The sequence below is a fragment of the Colossoma macropomum genome, unplaced genomic scaffold, assembly GCF_904425465.1.
Source record: "Colossoma macropomum unplaced genomic scaffold, Colossoma_macropomum, whole genome shotgun sequence".
NCBI classification, from domain to species: domain Eukaryota; kingdom Metazoa; phylum Chordata; class Actinopteri; order Characiformes; family Serrasalmidae; genus Colossoma; species Colossoma macropomum.
Genome location: NW_023494787.1, coordinates 4,772,635 through 4,800,260, shown reverse-complemented (window position 1 = coordinate 4,800,260; position 27,626 = coordinate 4,772,635). Strand labels below are relative to the sequence as shown.

Here is a 27,626-nt window from a genome sequence, read left to right as displayed (position 1 = left end):
TCAGACCAGCATTTGCTGTCTTTTGGATGCTGGTACATCCACATGACCATATTGGGTGACCAGCTAAACCAGCACCAGACCAGCATAAACCTGCATAGACCAACATATGTTGTGCTTTGGGTGCTTGTATGCTGGTCACTCTACATGACCATAATGGGTGACCAACCAGCACCAGACCGGCATAAACCAGCATATATTGTGTTTTGGATGCTGGTCTTTCCACATGAACATAATGGGTGACCAACTAAACCAGCACCAGACCAGCAAAAACCAGCACAGACCAGTTCATGTTGTGTTTTGGATGCTGGTATGCTGGTCAGTCTGCAGGACCATAATGGGTGACCAATCGGCACCCAACCAGCCTAATCCAGCATAATTTGTGCTTTGAATGCTCGTATATCCACATGACTATAATGGGTGACCAACTAAACCAGCTCAGACCAGCACGAAATGCGTGCTTGTCTGCAGTTTTTTTTTCCTAGCAGAAAAGTTAACGGCTTTAAGGTAACTGAGGAAATAGTAGATAGAAAATTAGTAGCACTTTCCTCGTAAATATATTTGATGTTAATATAAATTAAAAATGATCTGTATTGTACTTGGACCTAATTTTACTACAAATGCCTGGTTTACACTATGATTTTAATCAGGCAAGGCACAGTTGCTAAAAGGGTCCTAGAGGTGCAGGATTGGCAGGGGGGCGAATAATGGCGCAGCACATACCGGCAGGAAGTGAGACAGAGCAGCGACACACGTGTGAAGTAAACACGGACTCACGTGGTGGAGAAGATCCAGCTGCACTCTAAGTTTTCCAGTGAGTGTTTAGGGAGATGTGCGCGCGTGTTTAAGCGCTTATAAAGACTAATAGTGGAGATGATCCGATAAAATATTACAAATATTCAGATTTTCGCACAGAAGATGAAGAAGCTGAACTAGAGTTTGTTCTAAAGGCTGAGAGACCAAACCGGTCAAAGGTAAGAAGGTGAAGAAGGAAACAGTTTCGCTGCTAACATGTGTTTGTGCTGTGGTCTTGTTCTGAGGTCACTTGTATGTTGGTGTTTTACATTCTGATATGCTTTGTTTAAAAATATCTGTAATTAAGATGCCAAAAATCTGGCATATTACTTATTAGCATGTTTATGTTTGATAGTTGTAATAACAACATAGAAACATATTGTTAACTACTTTATATAAGGGTTATATTATATTATATTATATTATATTATATTATATCATTGAGCTACTTTTAGAACAAAACCTTGTATCTCCATTTTTGTTGTTTTCCAGTTTTTGACATGATTTAAAAATACCTGTTGTCCTTTACATTGTATGTAAATTTCATGATGAATGGACCAAAAGAAATGACCCAAAATGACTTGGAAAAAGTTCTGGTTCCATTGACTTCCATTAAAAGTAAAGTATGTTTTTTGCTTCTCCTGTAAAGTTACCATTTTGGAGATACAAAGTTTTGTTCCGACAGCAGCGATATGTTATAAGAGGTCTCCAAACTCAGTATTGCATTAACAAAAATTATATATACCTCTTAAGCAACGCTCTAAATTTGAAAACTTAGCTTTATTACGGTCTGACTGTGCTGGAGTGACTAAAGTTGCTGAGGGCCTTTTACAGAAAGAAGAGTCAGTATTGATCCACTCAGCATGGACGGCTTTGAACAGCTAAAAAGCATTGCCAGGCTACTTTGTGTTTAATGTGAGACCAAATATACTCTATAGGGTTTAAATCTGGACTCTGATTAGCCAGAACTGTCAGCAAAAACCATTATATTTTGGGCTTGGCCCATTTTTTGCATGGGAGTGCACACTGGAACAGTCTGTCCTGTTTTCTTCTCATTTTCTTTCAAGCCATCTCTATTGAATGGCAACAAGCAAATCCTATATAATAATAATATACAATTTAATGGGCTTGAGAACAGATAACGTCAACAGCTGTTTCTTCATCTATTGTTTACATCTGCAGTGGACTGTCTTAAGTATCTGGGCCACCTTGGGCCTAGTGGTCCGAGACCCTGAGACCCCTGACAGTCAGATAGTAAATATTCAATCCCTCGATATCAGCATGTTTGTGATTTATGGTCAAAACTGGTTTGATTTAACCCCTAAATTGGCCAGCACCCACCGGCGGGCACAAAGTTTTATTACACACTTCTGTAAGCTAAGAATAGCTCAGTCAGTCTACATTAAGGGCCCTGTAGTTAATGAATAATAAGCCTTAGTGTGTAATAAGCCTGGGATTTTCAGGGGTTAATAGAGTTGTCTTTTATCCTGCTGTGGAAGTGTAATAGTAAAAATAGGGTTGTAATTAAAGTGTAATAGCAACATCCTTACATATTATACATACATACATACAGGCTTGTAATCAGGTCTGTTGTCCTGCTTTCAAAGTGTGCCTGAAAATGTACTGATATTTTTAATATTTGTTCTCTGGGTTTGGTTTCTCCTGCAGACGTCATGGCAGGTAGAGGCCGAGGACGAAGCCTCTTTACCTTTAACGTGGACTCTCTGGGTTTTGGAAGAGGAGAAGCTTTACCCGCCAGTGCCCATGCCCCCTCACCACTCTACCCTGTATGGACACATTTGACCAGCACATCACACTGGAACTACACCAGAATCACTCTTTTCAATAATATAAAGCCAGTTCGGTTGCAGATACACCACCATTCAAAAGTCTGGAATCACTTCTCACAGCTTATACAGCGTAGAAATACTATTAATATTTATCTGCAGCATTTTTTTCATTTTTATATGTAGGTGGTTCTTTAATGACTGAAAGCTGTAGGACATTACAAAATTAATATCAATTGCGTGGTAATAAATTGATCTCCATAATTAAGTTCTGGTAAAATTAATATCCAGAATGCCCCCAGGCAGATAACTAAATGCTAGATATTAAATACAAGGCGATTATAATATTTACTATAATCTACCATTCAGTAATCTCTTGATGTTCCCAGAGTACTTGGCATAATATACTGGAATATTTTGGAGATTAATATAATTAATATGAGTACTGAATAAAACATCTAAAAATATATTTTTTGGTCCAGTTTATAATATTTAAATCTGAATTGTGAAGTGAAGGGTTTAGTTTCAAAACACATTATATCCCACTTTCGAAAATGCTCTTTTTTTTTCATGATATACGTTGTTGCTAGTGGGCCTTACACATACAAAAAATATCACTGAGTGTGTTTACAGGCACTTAATAATCCGATAACTGCAAAAAATCAGATTTTGTCAGTAATCCGATCAACGCGTTTACATGCACTTGAATAATCAGATAATGGGAAAGACAGTAATCGGATTTCTGCTTTAAAACCAGCCAATAAACTCACAGAAGAAGACATGACGTAAACATAAAACTTCATATCTCTACTTTTTTTTTTTTATTTTAAACACTTGAAAACACCTGAAAATATGAACATACATCATCTAGAAGATGAAGAATATTCAAATCCTTCATTTCATCAAGCATGTATTTGGGTTCAGCGTGGCTCCAAAAGTGTTTTTCTGCGTTTCGCGGCGACGCTGCTCACTTATTTCCAGCACCACCGTCTGTTTTCGCACATGCTCAGACTGAGAAATCCGAAAGAAATCAGAGTAAGAGTTTACATGCACTGAGAAAATGAGCTAAAATTCAGCCTCTTTATTGCATTTCTTAATCAGATTTCTAGACCTTACTCTGATCTAAGAAATCAGAGTGTGCTGTTCACATGACCATCTGAATAATCAGATAACTGCAGAAATCTGATCATGTAAACACACTTGCTGTTATATTATGATTAATATCACCTTTATTAGTGGAATTAAAATGTGTTCTCCATTAACATCAACTGCTGTGCTTTTCCAAAACGTATTACATTCAGCATTGTTACAAATGAATCTGCAGCATTTTGGACTGAAACTCTCTGAGTGATTAATGCATATAAAACAACTACTGGCAGTGACATAATGAGGACCTCCAGACTTCTGACCAGTGGTAACAGTGCTCTTTGTCCAGCTGTGGCTCACGTCTGCATGTCTCAGCATCTGAGCTGTAATGTCTTTATTCTCAGCCGATGCAGTTCAGGCCGGTTCCGCTGCACACGGGCGAGGAGGTGGACTACATGCTGGCTCTTAAACAAGAACTCAGAGCCTCCAGCAAGAACCTGCCGTTCTACATCCGCACAGCCAGATCAAAGAAAGGTGAGGAGCAGTGCTGAGAGGTGCTAACAGTCGTATGTAAATCTGAGCTGTTGTTCTTGATGACGAGTGAGCAGTTCTGCCTAAAGGCCTTTTCTGCAGTCGTTTCTATTGTGGTGCTGAACACACTGAGGGGCGGACTGTCTCTCTTCGTTGACTGGACGGCTGTGCGTTTGCATTTAAATGCTTGAATTCCTTTTCTTAACGATCACCAGATGGTTGTTAACTCAAAGGGTCCAGATTTCAGTTCTTCACTCTCGCTGTGGCGCTGGGTGGTGTTGATAAAATCCAAATATATCATGGTACTGGATTGTTTTGAGTATTAATAAACTCACCCAGTGCACGCTTGCTTATTATATAAATATACAATACAACAAATATACTTGTTTTGATTGGACTGTTTTGTTCTGTTTCTTCTCTGAAAATTAAAAAGTCTGGAGTCCTGTATTAATTTAGTACTGAAAAAATATGAAATTTTAAAGTTGGATTTAAAAAATCCAGAAAGCACATTTATGCTGCTGTAAAATGCAGGTCACACCAGACACTTGTGGGAATTCTGTTTGATGCCCCACCCAGTTTTCTGTGGGGTTTCAATGAAATCTTTTAAGTAAAATGTGTTGCATTTATATGTTTGTTCAGTATAATTTTAACACTGATTGGTTTAAATGTCTTTTACAGAGAAGTATAACTTGACTTGATTGTTTGTTGCAGATGTGGACCGTTACTCTGATAAATACCAAACAGGAGAACCAAAGAACAACAGCATAGAATGGAGCCCAGGTGAGTCACTGTAAGGACAATAGCAGTAATAATTATGGAAGCGGCTGGTGATTAGATGACTTTACGGTAACACTTTCTATGAATGTCACATTTGTAAGCATCTAGAAACACATTTATAACATGTTATAATGTATTCATAAGTCATTATAAACATGGTTATAAATATTTATGAAAAATAATTACACTGAATTACACTTTATAGCCATGTTTATTATACATTATGAATTGTTAATATAATGCATTATACATAGTGTTAATAACATGTTATAATGTCAGTGCCAAAGAAGTCAGTCCCAGCTTGGAGAGCGTAAAGTAAAGACAAATACCAAGCTAACGGTGGTGAACATTACCTTTCCCACATTGGGTAAAACACTGATGCAGCTCTAGTTTAAACTCTGACATTTGAAGCCTGTAATGTGCTTTACTGTGAATGTTGTAGTGTTTCAGTAAATCCTTCAGTAAATACTTCAACTTGAAGCCTCACTCTGAACGCTGGAGGAGGCTTTAGTACAGTACGCTTCACTTTACTTAGAGCGGACAAATACGACTTATGAGCTCTTATAATTTGTTATGATCAGTACTTATAATGTATTATGTTAACAATTCATAATGCATAATAAGCATGGCTATAACGTATAATGCATTTTTATAAATATTTATAGCTATGTTTATAATGTCTTATGAATGCATTATAACATGTTATGAATGTGTTTATAGATGCTTACAAACGTGACATTCATAGAAAGTGTTACTGACTTTACTTTAGGCAGATATTTTTAAGCAGTGTATAAAAAGAATATGTAAACAGTTATTTGTCTGTATTTCTTTCAGATTGGAGTCGACTGCCTAAAGAGTTATGCATCAAGGTGCAGAAGCCACGCAAAGGAAGTGAGTAGATAACTGCTTTATTAAAGCAATGTAAACTGTTGAGCTCAAACTGTCCAGTTATATCATAACATATATAAAGAGTTGGTAGAACTGTACATGTAGCTCATCATAATTTTGTGATTTTTGTTTGTGTTGATCCGTCTGCAGAGGCCAGGCCAATAGTGAGGCCTAAAATAAAACCTCCTGCCTGTAAAGAAGAACTCATCCAAAAACTAGAGGTAAAATATCATTTCTCTGATCTCTGTATCTATATTATAGTTAAGTGTGTAATTGTGTAAAGTGTGTAATTCAGTATAGAAGCTTTGGGCTGAAAATAGCACAGCTGGGGCTCAAACATGTATCCCAGCCAAGGGGTTCCCCAGGGATCAGTCCTCAGCCCTCTCCTTTTCATTGTCTACATGTTGCCCCACGGTCATACTCAGATCTATGTGAGCGCGACAGCTACCAGTACCCTGCCCCCCCACCCTAACATCTTCTATTCAATATCCTCACCTGCTGTCCTAATATCTGTGTAGTATTCTAAGCCCTGATCTAATATCCTCTATTCAAGATCCTAGAAACAAATGTTTTGAAATAAAACCCTGACAAAACTGAAGTTTTACTCGGTCTAAATTCATAGTATCATTCAGTTTCAACAGTGTGACTGCTCTTCTGTAGTTTGTAACCAAGGTGTACTTTTTTTGAACCCCACGTTCTTTTGAACCCCACATTAGGGCACTGGTCAAAACCAGTTCTGTAATATTGCACGTCTTCACCCCATGTAACCATGAAAGATGCAGAAACTGGTCCAGGCCTTTGTATCGTCTAGACTACAGCAACTCTCTTTTCATTGGTATTCCTGACGAAACACTCTGCTGTCTCCAGTATCTGTAAATTTCAGAGCTGCTAGAATTCTCTCTCCTTCTAAAAAATAATTTTAGTTCAATCTCAGTTACACTGGCTGTCTGTCCCATTACATATCCAATTTAAACTCCTCCTGCATGCATACAAATCTCTACACAGTCTAACACCCCCTTATTTAGCAAAGCTCCTGCACCCCTATTGCCCTGCCCTGGTCTTCTGATGCTGGACCTCTTTTTGTCCAAAAATGATGATACTTCTTTTTGTACTTGTATCTCTTATTATTACTGTTAATATTATTATAGTATATACACTGCAAAGACACAGTTACCCTAATGACTTGAAGCTTTATGAAATGAAAATTTGTCATCGGTATCATTTGGAAATCTTAATTTAACAGACCCTGGAAAAGAAGGAGGAGGAGCACCATTCTGAGAATGAAGAAGATGAAGAGAAAAAGAAGAAAACAGGAGAGGAAGAGGGAGAGTCTGAAGTAGGGGAAGAATATGACGAAGAAGAATTTGAGGAGGTACGTTTGGAGAGACTTGTTGGCTTCTTTTTTTACCTGCTGCAGAAATATGACACTGTTAGCTTCCCACCTTTAAAGCACGGCTGAAGTCGAGACTAGCTTGGTTGGTCTTGACGAGTGAGTCTGCATAACAGTGAAGATTTAGGCCATGACGACATATTATAGAGCCACGTGGCAGCATGTGTGTGGTAAAGAGAAGTGGACCTAAAACCGAGCCCTGTGGGACACCTTTATGATTCTGATATGATTTATGAGTCTGAATGGCTACATACTTCGGTGTATCACTAAGATAACATAATAGAAAACACAGCATTCTTTTGTTACTGGCACAGTATGGCGTATTGCATGAAACTGCTTAAGAACTCTCACGATTCGAGATACATTTATAATAGTACTCAGCTTGGATGTCTGCTGTGTGGACCTAGCTTATTTTCTCTAATGGAGCATTCATGGAAATGTGCTGCTTTTCTTCAAGCAGACATGCTCATATCTGACTCTAATACACTTTCTTATCAATTTTAAATGCCTCTTTCCCAATAAAACTGCTGCACTGTGTGTTTCAGGAGACAGACTACATCATGTCTTACTTTGACAACGGTGAAGACTTCGGAGGAGATAGTGATGACAATATGGATGAAGCCACCTACTGAAAACCTCTTAGAGAACATTTTATTTTTTCCTGATCTCTAACACAGGACGTGTTTGTGAGCTGAACTGAGCGATGAGCTGCTCTTGCTGCTGTACTGTTTAGTAAACACGTTTCAGGACCTGAACACTGAATGCTGCCTTTAGCTTTATGGCTGCCAAAACCCAGTGCTGCTATGACATTGCTGCTATTTTATTGATACTAAGTGCAGTCCAGTTACATGACATATACAGCACGAGACATCTAACACAATCTCTATGGCTGATTTTTGCTGATCTGGCAGTGTTCGGCCACTTAAAACCTTGAAAAGAGGACATTACATCAGGGAGCTGTAATTTAATGTGTGGTTCAAATTGTTTTTGAAGCCTGCAGACAATCTTTGGCAACATGTATTTTTCTGTAGTAATATAATGAATAAGCTTGAAGTGCTAACCTGTAACTTGATTTGTCTGGGTGGAAGAAGATTAAGAGCTTTACCAACAATCACTACATAAATCATCCAGCAGAGGGCGCACTGTGCCTGGGGAATAGAGGTCCACCAACACTCACTCACTTGAATATAAAATTTGGTGTGGCTTTGTCTGGTACTGAATGTTTTACTGGTTTGATGAAGGGGTCTGGTTACTTCATTCATTCCATACATCAATACCTGTGCCATAATAAACTGCCTTTGTTTTAATGCACTGAAGTATGTGTTCATTTGCTTGTACACAGTTTAACACCTTAAACTTTACCTGTCTTTATGTGGTTCTTCACTCTTTTAACTTACATATTGTTGCTGTCCAAAAAATAAAAAAACACGTTTCTACATTTTTTTTATTTTTCTACATCGTTTGACCGCTGCAGCTGTTCTTTGCATTGAATGAAAATGTAATGCATGAACAGAAATGCTCCAACATTACGGAAAAAAAAAATCTTTATATTAACTTACCTTAAAAGTTACGTAAGGTCTTTTTCTTCTTTTTTTGGACAGCGATGACATGCAGTTTCATAGTACTTAGCGAAAAATTCATAGAAGCCTCTGGATATTTCATAAAAGGTACTGAACAATTTAAAGTAGTTGCTGGATAAATCATGGTATTTACTGAATAATTCAAATTAGACACTAAATAATTCATAATAGTTATTAAACAATTCATAGTGGTTGCTGAATAATTCATAATACTGAAAGATAAATGCTTAACAGATACTGTATAATTCACTGTATTATAGGTAACAGAAATGGTCCTATAGTTTCAGACACAACCCAAAATAGTGCACTGTACAGTGAATAGGCCAGTTTCATACACAGCCCAAACAGTGTACTATATAGTGAATAGGCCTACATAGTGAATATGCCATAATTTCAGGCATAGCCCATAATAGTGCACTGTACAGTGAATAGGCCATGGTTTCAGACACAGCCCAAATAGTGCACTACACAGTGAATAGGCCATGTTTTCAGACACAGCCCAAACAGTGCACTACACAGTGAATAGGCCATGGTTTCAGACACAGCCCAAACAGTGCACTATACAGTGAATAGGCCATTGTTTCAGACACAGCCCAAACAGTGCACTGTACAGTGAATAGGCCATTGTTTTAGACACAGCCCAAACAGTGCACTACACAGTGAATAGGCCATGTTTTCAGACACAGCCCAAACAGTGCACTACACAGTGAATAGGCCATAGTTTCAGACACAGCCCAAACAGTGCACTGTACAGTGAATAGGCCATAGTTTCAGACACAGCCCAAAATAATACATTATTTGGATCATTCTACTGAACTGGTTCAAAGTCAAAGATCAAAACGCATTTGGGACTTTTAACTCACTTGACTTTGAGTGATATCTTAATTATACTAATTTATTAAAACAAATGATTGAACACTCCATTTTATCACTACCAAAACAATCATAACACTACCAAAACTTACCAAATGTTTCAGTAGTGACTGTTTTGGTAGTGACAATTAGTCACTTAAGTAGTGAACAGTTGATGTGAAGTTCATGCAAATATTCTGATACGTTTCCATATAACATGAAAGGTTTTGCCTAGAAGTGCATGCAGCCGTGTTAAAATGCACAAACATTATCTACAGAACATGTACAGTAGCACGTACAGTAGTTTGTGCAGACATACATGCAGCTCCAGCCTCCTGCATGCGGCATTTTCCATCACTGTGGGAGGAAAAACATGTTATGCAATGCTCTGAAAGGCAGGTGGAGAGTGTGGGTCATCAAAAAGGAGTACTGAGGTTTGACCTTGGAGCTCCGCTGATTTTGACTTTCTGACAAAGAACATGAACTTTAACACAGTGGCTTGTGCACACTGTGCTTGTCATGCCTGTAGAATCAGTAAAAAATACAAATAAATCATTTTATATCTTTTTAAATTACATTTTTATAAAAAAAAAATATCCAGTTAATAATTCTATCTTAAATAAAACTACATTATGGAACCTGAAACTTGCCATGGTAAGTTAACATAACAGGTTTTTACGTATGGTGTTTCTTAGGAGCCTTGAGGCTGAAACTTAAATGCAACTAATTGCATCTTGTGAGGTGCCTGCAACATAATTTCCGTGCAACTTGACAGAAGCAATTTAAAAAACAAAGTTGCAGGCCAAACATTTGATGACTCCACTTGTTAGCCAAAGTAGAGGTTCACATTTTTAAGTACACCACATCGTTCTCACTGTTAAGTCAACCGTGTGGTGTAATGTACATATTTACATCATTTGCATATTTGCAGCATTTTTACAATTTTTTTAGTATATTTTCCCCAGTCATTATTGGGGTTCCTCTCCACCTAATAAGCCACCTTCTGCTTTCTTTCCTTGTGCACTTCAGTAAAATCAGTGGTTTGAAAGCATGTAGCTTGTTGTGATTACATAATGCATTACTGCAGTTTTTTGATTGGCTGTTTTGTGAAACTTGTTTCACAAAGTTGAGATGCCTGCAGCTGTTGCGACAGAGTTTCAGAATGCTTTACATTATTATGCAACTCGAGTGCAATTTGCCACAAATGTTGCATGCAAGTTTCACCATGTAAAGCCAGTCTTAGCATTAGTTATATGGACGTGCAGAGGTGCTCCAGCATGTGCTCGTGTTTAAGAATAAGTATTGTTTTTTTATACAGTTGTGTTGTCCTCTACAGAGGCCACACTCTGCACATTTTAATGCATAGTTATCATTTATTTGCTGAATATTTGAATATTTAGAAAAAAATAATTGTGGCCTATGCAAAAGATCTGGCACACTTTGTCTTTTATGTTTCCTTTTTTTTCAAACTTGAGCTATTTTCACATGGAAAACCTACAAAACCTTTGCTCAAATCTTTGCGTACAACTGTATATATTTTAAGTGTATTTTATTTTATTGCTACCCCGATAAACAAGCACAAAATGTGACAAGGACGCGTTGTTAAGGACGTGACTGAGAAGTCATAGATAGTGCAGCTGTAGTAATCCGGCTACTCTACACTCTTAAAAAAGATGGTTCTTCAAGGGTTCTTTAGTAAAGAAAATGGTTCAATATAGAACCATGAACACTCAAAGAACCCTTTGCGTGATAAAAGGGTTCTTTGCATGGTGAAAGCGTTCTTCAGATTGATGGAGAATGTGCTGTAGATGGTTCTATGTAGAACCTTTTCTTTACTAAAGATACCCTTGAAGAACCATCTTTTTTAAAGAGGGTTCTTCTATTATTTCGATGTTGTCAAGCTTGTAACAATAGAAGAACCCTTTCTGGTGCTGTATAGAACTCTTTTCAAAATGGTTCTATATAGAATATATAATAAACAGCGCATTCTCCATCAATCTGAAGAACCATTTCATGATGCAAAGAACCCTTTAATCATACAAAGCATTCGTTGATTGTTTATGGTTCAATATAGAACCATTTTCTTTACTAACGAACCCTTGAAGAACCATCTTTTTCAAGTGTGTATAAAAGGGTTCTTTGCATGGTGAAAGTGTTCTTCAGATTGATGGAGAATGTGCTGTAGATGGTTCTATATAGAACCATTTTCTTTACTAAAGATACCCTTGAAGAACCATCTTTTTTAAGAGGGTTCTTCTAATATTTCGATGTTGCCAAGCTTGTAACAATAGAAGAACCCTTTTTGGTGCTGTATAGAACCCTTTTCAAAATGGTTCTATATAGAACCATATACACCACATTCTACATCAGTCTGAAGAACCATTTCACAATGCAAAGAACCGTTTAATCATACAAAGCGTTCGTTGATTGTTTATGGTTCTATATAGAACGATTTTCTTTACTAAAGAACCCTTGAAGAACCATTTTTTTCAAGGGTGTAGCTAGAACCAAAATCAATGAAATCTTCTCAGTGTTTCCTCACCTTACATTATGGGATGTTAGATCAAATCTAGACTAAATTAATAATAAAATATGGCCTATTTGTCAGTGGAGTTATGGTTATGCCCTTTGGAACAATAGCGTGTGAACCGCTCCTTTAGAGCCGCAGTCTTGTGAGAGGGCTCTACAGGTTAATTGGCAGCCGGTCCTTGTTTACCTGTGTATAACTTAATGACTTCAGAGCCATTAGAGAGTGGAGAAAGGTTAATGGTGGTCATTCTGCATTTTCCACTGTTTGCATCACTTGTGCAGAACTATTTTCCTCCATGTTGTCTAGGCTGAGCTCACACTGACGTGATAAACAAGTTTCGAAAGTTTCATTTCATAACTCAACGTCTGATCATGTGATTCACCAGCTTTATGGTTTAATTTGGTCAGTTTAGGTTAAATGATTACAGAGTACTGTATGACTGGGTCAATTCTGTATTGTATTATCACCGTGTGAAATGATATGTTGGTGAAAGGGATCTTCTTTAGGGGGAATTCCACCTAAATTTCAGCATAATAAAATAGTTAAAAACATTAAAAACATTAGAAAGACGTCTTGTTTTTTGTACCAAGTAGCAGCTTACATAGATTTTTTAAAATAAACTTGCCAAAAAGTGATACATTTGGTTCTCTAAGAACTTTACAACTCATGCTTCTTTGGACGTATGTTTAAAACCCATTCATGATGAATAGTTACAAAACTTATTTGATTTACCACTATTTCACTATTTGAACCAGACGTCCACCTCCAAAAGCTCCTTCACAGAAAGTTACTACATGAAATGGTTATAAATACACTGCATGATGTCTGAGACACTGTTTTATGATAGTTTTGAGAAGGTTTGGGTCTCATTAAAACATAATTTATGAATACATTCATGGTGGGGGGATACATGCAGGGTGTTGTGAGGCAAAATAGTCCCCAAAGAAAAAGCGTTGTTTTATCACTATTTTACTATCATCAACATTCCATATAAACTCAGAAGACTCGTGTAGGTTCACTGGTGGTTTTGGATAGTAAATAAAATGTCTATATTTGTGTTGTAGTCATGGCGACCCCTGGTTCCTATCACCACCACTATAAAGACATCTGAACCATTTCACTCCAAACCACTCTGAATGACTCTGTTTACATCTCAAACACTGAATTATACAAAAATTCGAAAAATCTGAGGAACTAGTCTAAATCTAGCTTGATGTAAGAATATTATACGCTTTTTCAGCCGGTTTCTAAACATTTCTATTTCTTTTAAATATATTAATGTAATGAAATTACCTCATTTTGTTAAAAAACAAGCAAAATTATGTCCCAGTGGGAAAAGACAACCACAAAAATGTCTAAAAAGAAGTGAAAATAGATTGAATATCATACGACTATGACTTCTCTTTACCATGCTTTTATTTACAGGGAAACAAACTAGATGAGACACAGTTTGCACACCATTCTTTCTGCAGCTGAGTACCAAAGACGTCCAGCTGTAATTGCAGTCTCTTGATGACCAGTGCTGGCCGGAGAGCTGCCTGTGTGAGCCAGGCTGGATCTGGTGTCAGTATGTGTCAGGGAGAAATGGATTTACAGCTTCCGACTGCAACCTAACTTCTGTTTACCATGTCAGCACGGCACGTACCAAACGACTCTACTCAAATGTTTATACAGCGCTGCATATTTCATATTCCAACACTTCTCCTCCCGACCCCGCACATGACCCACACCTTGACTGATGGCCAGAGGAGCCCAGTGGCCAGCTCCATTTACACAGTCCTATGTACTTAAGTACAGTTTAAGGATTTGTACTTTCCTGAGTGTTTTGAAATGAAACTCATCTTGTACTGTAGTATGGGTGTAGACGGCTGTAGTAACTGAATAATTCATAATACATACTATATAAATTACAATAGATAATTCATAGTAGTTATCGAACAGCTCAGAGTAGTTACTGAATAATTTATAGTAGATAGTAAATAATAAATTGAAAGTAGTTCATAGTAGTGAAGTCATTCAAAGTTGATACTGAACAATTTGTAGTAGATACTGAATAATTCAGAGTAGTTACTGAATAATTTATAGCAGATACTGAATAATTTGCAGTAGATACTGAATAATTCAGAGTAGATATTGGATAACTCATAGTAGATACTGAATAATTTATAGTAGTACTGAATAAATCATAGTAGTTACTTAATAAGTTGCAGGAGATACTGAATAATTCATAGGAGATACTGAACAATTCATAGTAGTCACTGAATAGTTTGCAGGAGATTCTAAATAATTCGGAGTAGATATTGAATAATTCATTGTAGTTACTGAATAGTTTATAGCAGATACTGAACAATTTGCAGTAGACACTGAATAATTCATAACAGATACTGAATAATTTGCAGTAGATACTGAATAATTCATAGTAGATACTGAGTAATTCATAGTAATTACTGAACAATTTGTAGTAGATACTGAATAATTCATAGTAGACACTGAATAATTCATAGTTGATACTCAATAATTTGCAGGAAATACTGAATAGTTCATAGTAGATACTGAATAATTCATAGTAGATACTGAATAATTGGCAGTACATGCTGAACAATTCATAATATTTACTCAATAATTCATAGTATATACTGAATAAATCATAGTAGACACTGAACAATTTGCATAAGATGCTAAATAATTCATAAAAGATGCAAATAATTCATGGTAGGTGCTGAATATTTCATGGTAGGTTCAGTAATTACTATGCAGTAACATTGCTTTTGCTGTTCTTTGGGTTCAGGCTTCTCTGCTTGCTTCTTCTAGCAGCTATGCTAACGGTAGAGAAACCTTATTTACTCATTTAGAGGACATACTGTTAATAAACAAATCAGTAATGTCAGGTAGTGCATATAACCTCTGTGCGTAGTGTCGAAACGTGTGTGATGTGACTTCCTCTGTGCTCAGCGTTCTTTGGCAGTGAGCGTGCTGGAACGTGGTGTACAGCCCTCCACAGACAGCACACACCAAAAAGAACCCCTCACACGTACTGCTGTACTATAAGCTGCAGTGATGTAGTAGTTTACATTTGACTCATATATCCTAATTCAGTTTAAAGCCACAGTTGGCAGAAATGCTTCTATAAATAACAAGTTTGCTCTACAGCCTCACTCAGCCTTTTTATTTCCATGGCTTGAGCAAAGAAGTGGCAGGAGATTTGCTGTGTTGTCACTTCCTCTGTGCCCTCAGCAGTGGCGGCAAACGAGAGCAAACTTGCAGTACTGACACATTCTGACACGTGAATCACCATTTAGCACATTTAAAAACGGAGTTGTGCCAAAAAACACACCAGTGACGCATCAAGTTGATTATTCAGCTGCGTCAATTTTAGACATTTTGAATGTATTGTAATCAGATATCATGATACCCAATAAGGTATGTAGTCATTTTTTGGCCAAAATAAAATTCTCAGGCCATTTTAGAACATAAAGCTTCATGTTTTGTTTTTATTATTTGTATTGTCTGAGCAATTCCCTTCGTGCATCTAGTGTGTAGAAACACTGAGCGGCCATTTCATTACCTCTACCTCCTTGTTTCTACACTCATTGTCCATTTTATCAGCTCCACTGACCATATAGGAGCACTTTGTAGTTCTACAGTTACAGACTGTAGTCCATCTGTTTCTCTGCATACTTTGTTAGCCCCCTTTTACCCTGTTCTTCAGTGGTCAGGACCCTCACAGGACCATCACAGAGCAGGTACTGTTTGGGTGGTGGATCATTCTGAGTGCTACAGGGACACCTATATGGTCAGTGGAGCTGATAAAATGGATAATGAGTGTAGAATGAGGTGTACTTACATATATACACACGCATATATATGCAATTTTTTGCGCATCCCTGGTCAAATTACGTTTTTGTTGGTTTTCTAAGTGAAAATAAGCACCTCTAAAATAAAATATGTGCTATAACTTTTGCACAGACCACATTTTAGCCCCCTGGTTGGTTTAATTCAGTAAGTAAACAGTAATAAGGAATTAAAATGTGTAGAAGTGTGTTCTCTGTAGAGGATATGTTAACTTATTTACACCAAAATCAACAAAACATGCCATTTGACCAGTGGCACCTAAACCTCTTTACATGACTAACTGATTTAATCAGTTCAGTACAATTTTATTTATTATAGCAGATGTTATACCAAAGCAGCTTGTCCGGAAATGCAGCTCCACGAGTCACTACCAATAAAAATCTGATAAGTCTAGATCAGTTCTCAGCCTAAGCGCTCCAGATTGTCATCAAGTCAATGCTTACATTTCTCACTCAAATAATTTAGAAGTGACTCAGTCATTTTGCATTGGTTTCCATGTAATTAGTGAAAAATGAGCCTTAAGATGAATATTAGTGGTCAGTTTAGGGGGTTAATCTGTGGCAAATCCATCAGTTTGATGTAACACGTAAGTATATGTAATTTAAGGAAACTAGAGGCCAGAACATTTTTCCAAAAGTGTGAACATGTTTTATACCAATTTGCTATTACAAAGGATTGTGATCATACAGAAACTACAGTTGTGCGTCTCCTGATGTTCAGGGGATATTATAACTGTATCAGTACCAGAACTGTTTTTGCAAATATGCAATATTTAAAAATGAGGGACTATATGTGGATGCTATGATGTGACATGACATCTATTTTTTCGTCGAATGTGCAACACTATGAGCTTTAGAGAGCTGTTTGTAGAAAATATTATTATGATTTTACTCGATTTGATCATAAAACATGAAACATTAAAGACTGTCATATTCCTATTTCAGCATATGTCAATGAGGTACAAGATCCAGCATCATGAGCCGGAATGAAAAAGAACTGAAGATGAAAAGAAAAATGAAATTTAGGTGCTTATGTTAAAGATTAAACTGCAAGTTCAGCAGCCTTGACGTGCTACAACCAGTCATGGTCTTTACGTGAGTTTGGCATTCAGCTCTATCTAATCTGCATGGTCAGCAGTGGCTTGGAGCTGCAGAGTGGGTGGGATAGAGATGAGCGTCACATTACAGAAAGGTCAAACATTCAGCCACAAACTCTTTTAACAAGCCTGACCTGACCTTCACTACAGTGTGGGAGAGAGTTTGACTGGACTGAGGCTGAGGTGTTAACAGCTCGTCCGCTGATACTGATACTGTTATTACAATTATATCTTGAATAAATGTGCATAATAGGGCCTAAAACTTTTGTCTGAACCTCAATATAGCCTGAGAACATTCTGCAAGAACTTTAGACTCAAGAGAGTAGCCTGACAAAATTCTCTGAATTTAAAAGTAGTTTAACAGTTCTGTCCTAACCCGACTGAAACCTGATGAAATTTAGTCTGAACCCGACTATAGCCAACAAAATTCTGTCTGAACCCGACTGCAGCCCTATAAAGATCTGTTTGACTCTGTCTGTAGCTGACAAAATTCTGATTCCCACTGTAGTTGGCAAAATTCTGTCTGAATCTGAGTCTAGTCGACAAAATTCTGTCTGAATCTGACTGTAGCCGACAAAATTCTGCCTGAATCCGACTGTAGCCGACAAAATTCTGCCTGAATCCGACTGTAGCCGACAAAATTCTGCCTGACTCTGACTGTAGCCGACAAAATTCTGCCTGAATCCGACTGTAGCCGACAAAATTCTGTCTGATTCCGACTGTGGCCGACAAAATTCTGTCTGAATCCGACTGTAGCCGACAAAATTCTGCCTGAATCCGACTGTAGCCGACAAAATTCTGCCTGAATCCGACTGTAGCCAACAAAATTCTGTCTGAATCCGACTGTAGCCGTCAAAATTCTGCCTGAACCCGACTGTAGCCGACAAAATTCTGTCTGAACCCGACTGTAGCCGACAAAATTCTGTCTGAATCCGACTGTAGCCGACAAAATTCTGTCTGAATCCGACTGTAGCCGACAAAATTCCGAAAAAAAAAAGCCTAATTATCAGCTACCCAAATGTAAGCTGAATGTCTTTGAACATCAGCTCAGACTTTTTCCGTCAGGATAATCTTTACATAAAACATCATTTGACCTTTCATGATGGACCTCACAGGATGGATCTCACTGTCAACAACATGAATGGCTCCAGTTTGCATGATTAAAGCTCAAAGCAGATGGACAAGCAGTCCAGCAGTTGGCCACAGTCTGTGCTGAGCTGCTGATGGCATCAGTGCTGTTCTTCAAAAGTGGCTAACAGGATTATCTCCTACCTCAATCCTCCACTCTCTCTGTTCTCACCTGCCTGCATATGGAGACTCTTACCATCCTCAGCACGTGAGCATGGGTCATCTGTCCAGGAATTCACAGGAAGTTGATAAACAAAATGTCCACATTTCATCTTACCTGTGACAGTTAAAGTCTGACTGTCCAAAAACAACATTACTAAAATAGCTACTAATTTATTCTCAGTTCTTGACTGCCATCAAGCCTGTGAGGACTTTTGATTTGGCATCACAGTGAATTTTTGAAACATTTAAATATTTAGTAACAAAATATAGTGTAATGTTATAAAACACATATTCAAAAACTTGTTCCTGATAAAAAAAAATAAAAAAAACATTTTTAACAGTTTTTTAGATAAAAACGGTGACAGTAAAAATAAACTTCATAGAACTTCAGTAAAATATATACAGTCGTATGCAAAAGTTAGGGCACCCCTGGTCAAATTTGTTCAAAATGTTGATTTTCTAAGTGAAAATAAATTGAAAAGTGAAACATAAAGTGTGATCTGTGCAATACGTTACATCACATCTTATATTTTATGCCTTTTTCTATTATAATTCTAATATGTTCTATTAGAACATATTACATGTTGTTCTCTGCAAATAAATAGAAATTGTGCACTAAAATTTGGAGGAAAATGCCATAAATAAGTGTGTTTCTATAGAGGATGTTCAAACTTTTGCATACAACTGTACACATCAACTGAATTATGTATTAATGTGCCAAGTTATTAAAGCCATTGTGCTGTTTATGTGATCATTTTTGTTGCCTACTGTTAACCAGCTATATTTCTGGGTATGAGGTTTGTTTATTGCATAAATATTAATTGTTTTAATTGTTTATTGCATTGTTATTAATAATAAATTAGATTATTTTTAAACACTTTGGTATTTTATTTTGTTATATTTTGTTGCATTTTATTAGGCTTCACATTGTTCCTAATAAAACCCTTAACCGTAGTAAAATCACTGTAATACATGGCCTCTCAAAGCTTAATGCTTCAAGGTCAACAACTCTTCATGTGAATCTGCCAGGCTGTTTGCTCTCCTGTCCCACAGCCGAATCCTCCTTTATCCCAGCAGGCTGACGATCTAATGAGATTAACCTGGAGTGGCATGCTGTTCTTACCTCGGCTCCTCCTCCATCCATCCTCAGCTGGCTCTGGCACTCAGCCACAAAGCACACGCCTGTGCGTGATACTAAGACACTCAGAGGCCAAAGAGTACCAAATAATAAAAGGTGACGAAGCAGAAATCCGCCTCACTAATCCACCCACTCACTTTCCTTTCCAATGTGATTAGCCTCCAATAGGGAGCGACAGAAGCTGGGTGACGTCCAGTGATGCAAGAAGTCCTTTAAGGCTTTTCGTAACTACTGTTACAAGATTAGACAAATTTCACAGAACACTGGAAAAAACCTGCTGAAACTATAGAACAGACTGTTTATATCACAATACCTATATTTAGAGTCGGTTATTCATTTAACCTAATGAGAAACTGTAGAACAGACTCAGTTTATATCACAATACCTACATTTAGAGTCAGTTATTCATTCAGCCTAATGAGAAACTGTAGAACAGACTCAGTTTATATCACAATACCTACATTTAGAGTCAGTTATTCATTCAGCCTAATGAGAAACTGTAGAACAGACTCAGTTTATATCACAATACCTACATTTATAGTCGGTTATTCATGCAGCCTAATGAGAAACCGTAGAACAGACTCAGTTTATATCACAATACCTACATTTAGAGCCGGTTATTCATTCAGCCTAATGAGAAACCGTAGAACAGACTCGGTTTATATCACAATACCTACATTTAGAGTCAGTTATTCATTCAACCTAATGAGAAACCGTAGAACAGACTCGGTTTATATCACAATACCTACATTTAGAGTCAGTTATTCATTCAACCTAATGAGAAACCGTAGAACAGACTCGGTTTATATCACAATACCTACATTTAGAGTCGGTTATTCATTCAACCCAATGAGAAACTGTAGAACAGACTCGGTTTATATCACAATACCTACATTTAGAGTCAGTTATTCATTCAACCTAATGAATGAGAAACTGCATGCATTGAAGTCTGTTCTGTTCTCTTGGTGTACGCTGCACATGCACTTTCCCACTTGTGGAGAACTTGGTGAAGGATGACTCATCTGACCATCACTTTTGCCCACATCTTTGTAGACCAGTGCTGATGGTTTTTACCTCACTGACCTCCCAGATGGTCTTTCGTCTTTGTAATGCACTGCAGCTCTACTGTAACATCCTCTCTATGTAGCTGTGGATGGACTGGTCTCCTTGGTCTTCTCAAATCGTGTATTAACGTTCTCAGTTACCTGAGGAACAGCCGCTCATATATATATATATATATATATGATGGCCAGTTGAGTGGACTTTGCACCTGAAGCTCCAGCCATCCGTGTCCCAATAATGAAACCTCTTGCATCTGTACTTGTTATGTTTCTCCACTCATTCCTTCTCCCAATTCAATCCCTCCCAACTTCAACAACTGTCCAAGGCCATGTCCAGCCATTTCGTTCCAACAAGCTCCTTCCTTCCTGCTCTTCCTTCCTGTGCCACCACTCCCGCATGAAGCTTCTCAGACGTTCACAGACTTTAACCCTTTCTCCTGACTGGCTCCCTTTTTAAAAATTCCCCTGGATTACATTACATTTGTATTACATTTACAATGACTTATGCTGTGTTTTACTTTTGGATTGATTAAAGGTGTGACCCAGAAGTCCTGCCGGTCATGAGTGTCCCGACTCTTTAAACGTTGCGCAAACTTCACAATATCTAGGTGAACTGATGCAGCGTGGTGAAACATCTCCTAGATCAGTGGTTTTCAACTTGTGGCCTGCAGTGGGCAGTGGTGGTACTGCTAGAGGGCCATTGGCTGTCAGTTTTTTTGGTTTTAACTGCAAAATGTTGTTACAGTGCAGAAATTCAACAAATGTAATAAATGACAAACATTGTTATGATATTTATTTGCAAAAATAAATCATGTTTAGATCAGGCTCATTGATTGGTCTAAAAAAATCCAGACCTCCTTATCAGATTTCGTGAGACGTAATTAATTAACAGCTTTAATCTGCTCTAAGAAATGAAGTTATGCTGTTTACTTGCTTGCTTGAATTATCAGATAACTGCAGAAATCTGACAATGACTGCACGATTGGAGTAAATGTAAACACACCAATTGTCTGGTAAAGGTGACTGGACTTGAACTGAGTAATGCCCTTCAGTGTTTTCACCACTCTGTCTTTATTCTGTGTTTAAATGCTATTGATTTGCCTATTCATTGAAATCAGTGTACACATTTTTGTTCATGTAAAAAGGGAAGAAATGGAATTGGCCTCTTTCACAGGTAATTTTTGATATTTTTTTTCTCATTTTTTAATAATTATACATATTTTTGTAGTGTATGGGCTTTGGACCCAATACAATGGCCTCCACATTTATCAATCAACCTTTATTTAAACTGGGATTACAGGCCTACAGTGAGGAACCCTCAGGTCCTTCTAGGCCTTTTTTTGACTGTATTTTTTAGCTCATTTTTATTTAAGTGGTTCATCTTGCTTGTTGTATTTAACCTCTGGACATATTGTAGTAATACGCTCAAGTTTTGGGTGGAAACACGGGTTAAAATCTGGGAATGTGCAACAGAAAATTATCCATTTGGGTTTTTTTTCCTTTGTGATCTCTAGGTAGATACAGCCTGGTGAGGTCTACCATTGGTCAGGGCTTCAGGAGCTGAACTGAAGGTCTTAGACTTCAGATTAACTAGCAGCATAATTAGGAAGTGACAGGGGAATCAACCAATCACCAGTCAGGCCTTCTGGAGGTTCTAAATACGTCACTGACTGTGAGTTGTAGTCTAAGCAGTGTTCTGGTTAGTTGTTAGGAATGTAAAACAGCGGCGGCAGCTCTATGTCAGAACTCTGTACTGAAAGAGTCTCTGTAAAACTGATACATACAAGCTCAGATATATGATAATGTTGTTACAAACTTCAATAAAACACATGTAATGTCTTTTACAAGCTTTTAATGTCTGTGTGTAATGTAGCACCAGGGTTAGCTTTGTGATAACATACCACTAGAAACCCCATAAGGGTGCTAGCAGAAATTAGCATTTGATTGCCAAGTTTTAACATTTAAGCCTAAACCTAATAGTCACAATTCAGCACTGCATATACAGCCGTAGAATCACCAGTGTCACCGCCATATCTTGATATGATATGACTTTGATATCAAAAGCCAAAGCTAATTGCAGTGTCACGAATTGAAATCGAACAGTGAAACTGCAATGCTCAATATAAATCAACCTCTTAAGGTTTCAACCTCTTAAGATGAATTCATTTTTGTGGAAATCTGATCAAAACTCTTGAAAAGCATAGGGTGAACATTCTCTGCTGCTGACTTTGTGTGTTTTATTTGCTGATTACTCAATTTTTAGAGCCTGCTGACCCTACGGCCCCCCACTTCCTGCTGCTCCTGGCTTTTCAAGGAAATTGACTTCATCCTGTCCAGGGAGGAGCAGCTGTTAAAGGGTTTGCTCTTTTGTGCTGACCCAGGGTCATCCAGTTACAAAACCAAGCCCTTGCTGGCGAAAAACCCCCACGCTGCTCTGGGATCAGGTTAGTAAAGCAGCTGTAATTGAGGCCGAGCTCTCGGGGCAGGGAGGCTTCCTTCATTTGTTCTTCTTACAGTTTTCACTTCCTCTGCACCTCACACGTGACGTGGGATCTGTTCTCTAGCACGGCGCTCTTATTATTTCTCTAAACAGTGCAGTTAATACTGCTGATCATATCGTGTGAGTCAACAAACAATCCACACCAGCTGTCTTTGTGATCACAATTCAGCTGAACGCAGTTTGGAGTGGTTAAAAGTGTCCGAGGCAGGGAAAAAGTCACTGATAGGCATGAATGGAATATTATAGGAGCCAGGATTACAATCTCAGTCTGGCTCTTTGTTTATTCTTCACTAATAGGAATTCATGCCATTTATATTAATTGTACAAGAAACAATTCTGTAGAAACAAAAGAGCCACAGTGATACCTGTCTAATCCTGATTTGCTAATCCACCTTTTATTACTTTTTGGGCATAAATGTGCTCCATTCTGTGGTTTTTGTTTCATTTATTTATAATAAATTAATCAAAAACTCATATGAGTTTCCTATAAAGTAGCCAGGTAGTGGAGGCACAAGGTGTTTCTAATAAAGTGGCCAGTAAGTGGAAGCACAAGGTAGCTGTTTCTAATAAAGTGGCCACTTAGTGAAGGCACAAGGTAGCTGTTTCTAATAAAGTGACCAGTGAGAGGAAGCACAAGGTAGGTGTTTCCAATAAAGTGGCCAGTTAGTTGAAGCACAAGGTAGGTGTTTCTAATAAAGTGGCCAGTTAATAAAAGTACAAGGTAGGCGTTTCTAATGAAGTGGCCAGTTGGTGGAAGCACAAGGTAGGTGTTTCTGATAAAGTGGCCACTGAGTGAAGGCACAAGGTAGGTGTTTCTACTAAATTGGCCAGTGAGTGAAGGCACAAGGTAGCTGTTTCTAATAAAGTGGCCAGTGAGTGAAGGCACAAGGTAAGTATTTCTAATAAAGTGGCCAGTTAGTGGAAGCACAAGGTAAGTGTTTCTAATAAAGTGGCCAGTTGGTGGAAGCACAATGTAGGTGTTTCTAATAAAGTGGCCAGTGAGTGGAAGCACAAGGTAGGTGTTTCTAATAAAGTGGCCAGTTAATAAAAGTACAAGGTAGGTGTTTCTAATGAAGTGGCCAGTGAGTGAAGGCACAAGGTAGGTGTTTCTACTAAATTGGCCAGTGAGTGAAGGCACAAGGTAGGTGTTTCCAATAGTGGCCAATGCATGTTTAAATTATGACATTACAATGTCCAGCCAAGCTTCATTTTTAGCAGCAACCCTCCCAGGCCATATCTTCTTATCATAGTTCCTTTGATAAATGAAGTTATAATCCTCATCGCTGATAAGAATAAAAGAGGCACTCACTCATTTACTCAGTAACTCACTGATCACTCTTATCTCTGTGGCTTTGGCTCACATATGATCAGTAGCAACAAAATTGAAAGAAAGAAAGGTGATCTCATACATGAAACTCAGAGATGATAAACACAGTAAGTATAGTAATAGTAAGTTATCTGTCATGCTCAGGCTTTACACAGTCAGCAGTGCTGCTTTCTCCAGTCCCTCCTGCAGTCTATCTCTGCACAAACACTCCTGTTTTTCTGAAGCGTTTGTGAATGAGCTCATGAGGTGGGTGAGGCGTGTTCAAGCAGGAAAGAGCCAAAATGTGGAAAGCAGGGCAGGATTGTGAAATACTGGCATGTACCACTAAACTTGAAATACACATTAAAGGGCAATTACAATGTATTATACTTCCTGCATAATTCAGTGTTTGAGTTGTAAACAGAGTGATTCAGAGTGGTTTGGTGTGAAATGGTTCAGATGTCTTTACAGTGGTGGTGATAGGAACCAGGGGTCGCCATGACTACAACACAAATATAGACATTTTATTTACTATCCAGAACCACCAGTGAACCTACACGAGTCTTCTGAGTTTATATGGAATGTTGATGATGGAAAATAGTGGAAAATCTGAAATAATAAGTTTTCTTTGGGGATTATTTTGCCTCACAACACCCTGCATGTATCCCTCCACCATGAATGGATTTAAAAATCATGTTTTTATGAGACCCAGATCTTCTCAAAACCATCATAAACAGTGTCTCAGTCATCAAGCAGTGAATTCATAACCATTTCTTGTAGTAACTTTCTGTGAGGGAGCTTTTAGAGGTGGACGTCTGGTTCCTATCACCACCACTGTGAACAGTTCTGACTCTGTAAGTTTCTCTAGAACAGAGCGTTTCACACCAAACCACTCTGAACGACTCTGTTTACATCTTAACTGTTTAATTATGCAAAAATGATCAAAAATCAGTGGAGTTCCCCTTCAAAGCCTGTTTAGTTTCTAAAAGAGAGCAATAGAAATTGATTTTTATTTAAAGAGCCCTGCTGGTGACATCCAGTATAGATAAAAATAATGCAAGGCCACAACTTAGTAAGGCATGGGAATGAGATAATTAAGGCATGGCCACGACTTAGTAAGGCATGGGAACAAGATCCTAAAGTGTGGCCATGGCCTAGTAAGGCATGGGAACGAAATAATTGAGCCTTGACTCCAGCTTAATAAGGCATGATCTATTTATAATAAATCAATCAAAAACTCTTATGATATAGAGGACAAGGGTTTCCTATAAAGTGGCCAGTTAGTGGAAGTACAAGGTAGGTGTTTCTACTAAAGTGACCAGTGGGTGGAAGCACAAGGTAGGTGTTTCTACTAAAGTGGCCAGTTAATGGAAGAATGGGAATGAGATAATTAAGGCATGGGCATGACTTAGTAAGGCATGGGAACAAGATCCTAAAGTGTGGCCATGGCCTAGTAAGGCATGGGAATGAGATAATTGAGCCTTGACTCCAGCTAAATAAGGCATGATCTATTTATAATAAATTAATAAAAAAAAAAAAACTCATATGATATAGAGGACAAGGGTTTCCTATAAAGTGGCCAGTTAGTGGAAGTACAAGGTAGGCATTTCTAATAAAGTGGCCAGTAAGAGGAAGGTCAAGGCAGGTGTTTCTAATAAAGTGGCCAGTGAGTGGAGGCACAAGGTAGGTGTTTCTAATAAAGTGGCCATTTGGTGGAAGCACAAGGTAGGTGTTTCTATTAAAGTGGCCAGTTAATGGAAGAATGGGAATAAGATAATTAAGGCATGGCCACAACTTAGTAAGGCATGGGAACAAGGTCCTAAAGTGTGGCCATGGCCTTGTAAGGCATGGGAATGAGATAATTGAGCCTTGACTCCAGCTTAATAAGGCATGATCTCGTTCCCACGCCTTACTAAGTCATGGTCACGACTTAATTATCTCGTTCCTATGCCTTACTAAGTCGTGGCCATGCATTAGGATCTCGTTCCCATGTGTTAATACGGTGTGGCCACACATTATATTTATTTATATGGGATGTCACCAGCAGAGCTCCGTATTTATTACCTTTACTTCTATGCGTTTTTTTAGGGGCCTATTTCTCTGCTTCACAGTTATAACTCCTGACCTGTGACGTCATTCTCTTACATTGTTTATACCTCCTGCATAACCACTGTATCTCTCTAAACACGGCTAATCTGTGGTGGTGACATGAGAAAAGAACAAAAGACGAAAACAATCAGCTGAGCTCAGTCTAAACACGCAGTCAAGGCCTGCTGGGAAGAAGCTGATGCTTTATCATTTGTTTTTTTCTTTGCATTTACATCATTTAGCGCAATACAGGCTAAACTTCCCAGCCTGTTTATGTTATTCTGCAGGACTGCAAGCTTAAAGGTATTTGGCTTAACTGTAAACAATAACGTCTGAATCAATCCACATCGATTGCGCTCTCATTTTGGTTTGCTTGTATCTCTGTTTTTAGTTCTGTGTTGTTGTGAAATTGTTTTTCCCCCAAAACCTGTTTATATGAATGCAGCTCCCACTGTCCTCTGGAACTGTGGCAGATATTTCACTTCATGATTAAATATGTACATTTTTGGGCCTTTTTTCTTGGGTCATCAGGTTACGAAGGGGACACATCATCATGGTGCAAAGTAGCTATTGCCAAAACGTGCATATCAAAGCAATCATCATCTCTGACAGCATTAGTTCACTCTCTGTTTTGCTATGTTACATTCTGACCCTCTGAAATGATGTTAGAATGTCCAGTTTCTGCTTAAAGTAGGTCAGTATATTGTCCTGTGAAAAAGACCAGGCCATTAAGCACAAGTTCTTCATTTTTCAGGAGATATTTCTGATGAGATTAGATTCAGTGGAGCTGGAAAGTTTTAGAATTCTTTGAATTTCTACTTAAACGTGACATGAAATGTGATCAGATCTTCATTTAAGCCGTTAAAATAGACAAAGAGAACCAAATTAAACAAATAAAACAAACGTTTATATAGTTTTCATTCATTTATTGAACAAAGTGACTAACATTAAATGTCTTTGTTGGCAAAAATTTTGTAAACCTCTGCTGTCAGAAACTTATGTGACCCATTTGAGCAGCGATAACTTCAACCAAACGGTTCCTGTAACTGTTGATCAGCTCTGCACATTGACTTGGAGGAATC

At 38.0% G+C, this 27,626-nt stretch overlaps 1 protein-coding gene across 1 annotated transcript; it reads left to right on the top strand.

The window, feature by feature from the left end:
* The first annotated feature begins 752 nt into the window (after positions 1 to 752).
* Positions 753 to 8,562, top strand: polr3gla (RNA polymerase III subunit GL a). The gene is made up of 8 exons (XM_036565926.1): positions 753 to 971; positions 2,461 to 2,579; positions 4,070 to 4,199; positions 4,908 to 4,976; positions 5,808 to 5,864; positions 6,012 to 6,082; positions 7,105 to 7,233; positions 7,797 to 8,562. Exons 2-8 carry the CDS (start codon positions 2,466 to 2,468, stop codon positions 7,881 to 7,883), a joined length of 657 nt encoding a protein of 218 aa, XP_036421819.1. The 5' UTR covers positions 753 to 971; positions 2,461 to 2,465; the 3' UTR covers positions 7,884 to 8,562.
* The last annotated feature ends 19,064 nt before the right edge of the window (positions 8,563 to 27,626 follow it).

Bases quoted from the DNA above. Each gene is read 5' to 3' on its own strand.
- polr3gla (XM_036565926.1), top strand. From the start codon at position 2,466: ATGGCAGGTAGAGGCCGAGGACGAAGCCTCTTTACCTTTAACGTGGAC. The intron at 4,977-5,807 runs GTGAGTCACTGT...TATTTCTTTCAG, and splicing joins CAGCATAGAATGGAGCCCAG to ATTGGAGTCGACTGCCTAAA. The intron at 5,865-6,011 runs GTGAGTAGATAA...ATCCGTCTGCAG, and splicing joins GCAGAAGCCACGCAAAGGAA to AGGCCAGGCCAATAGTGAGG.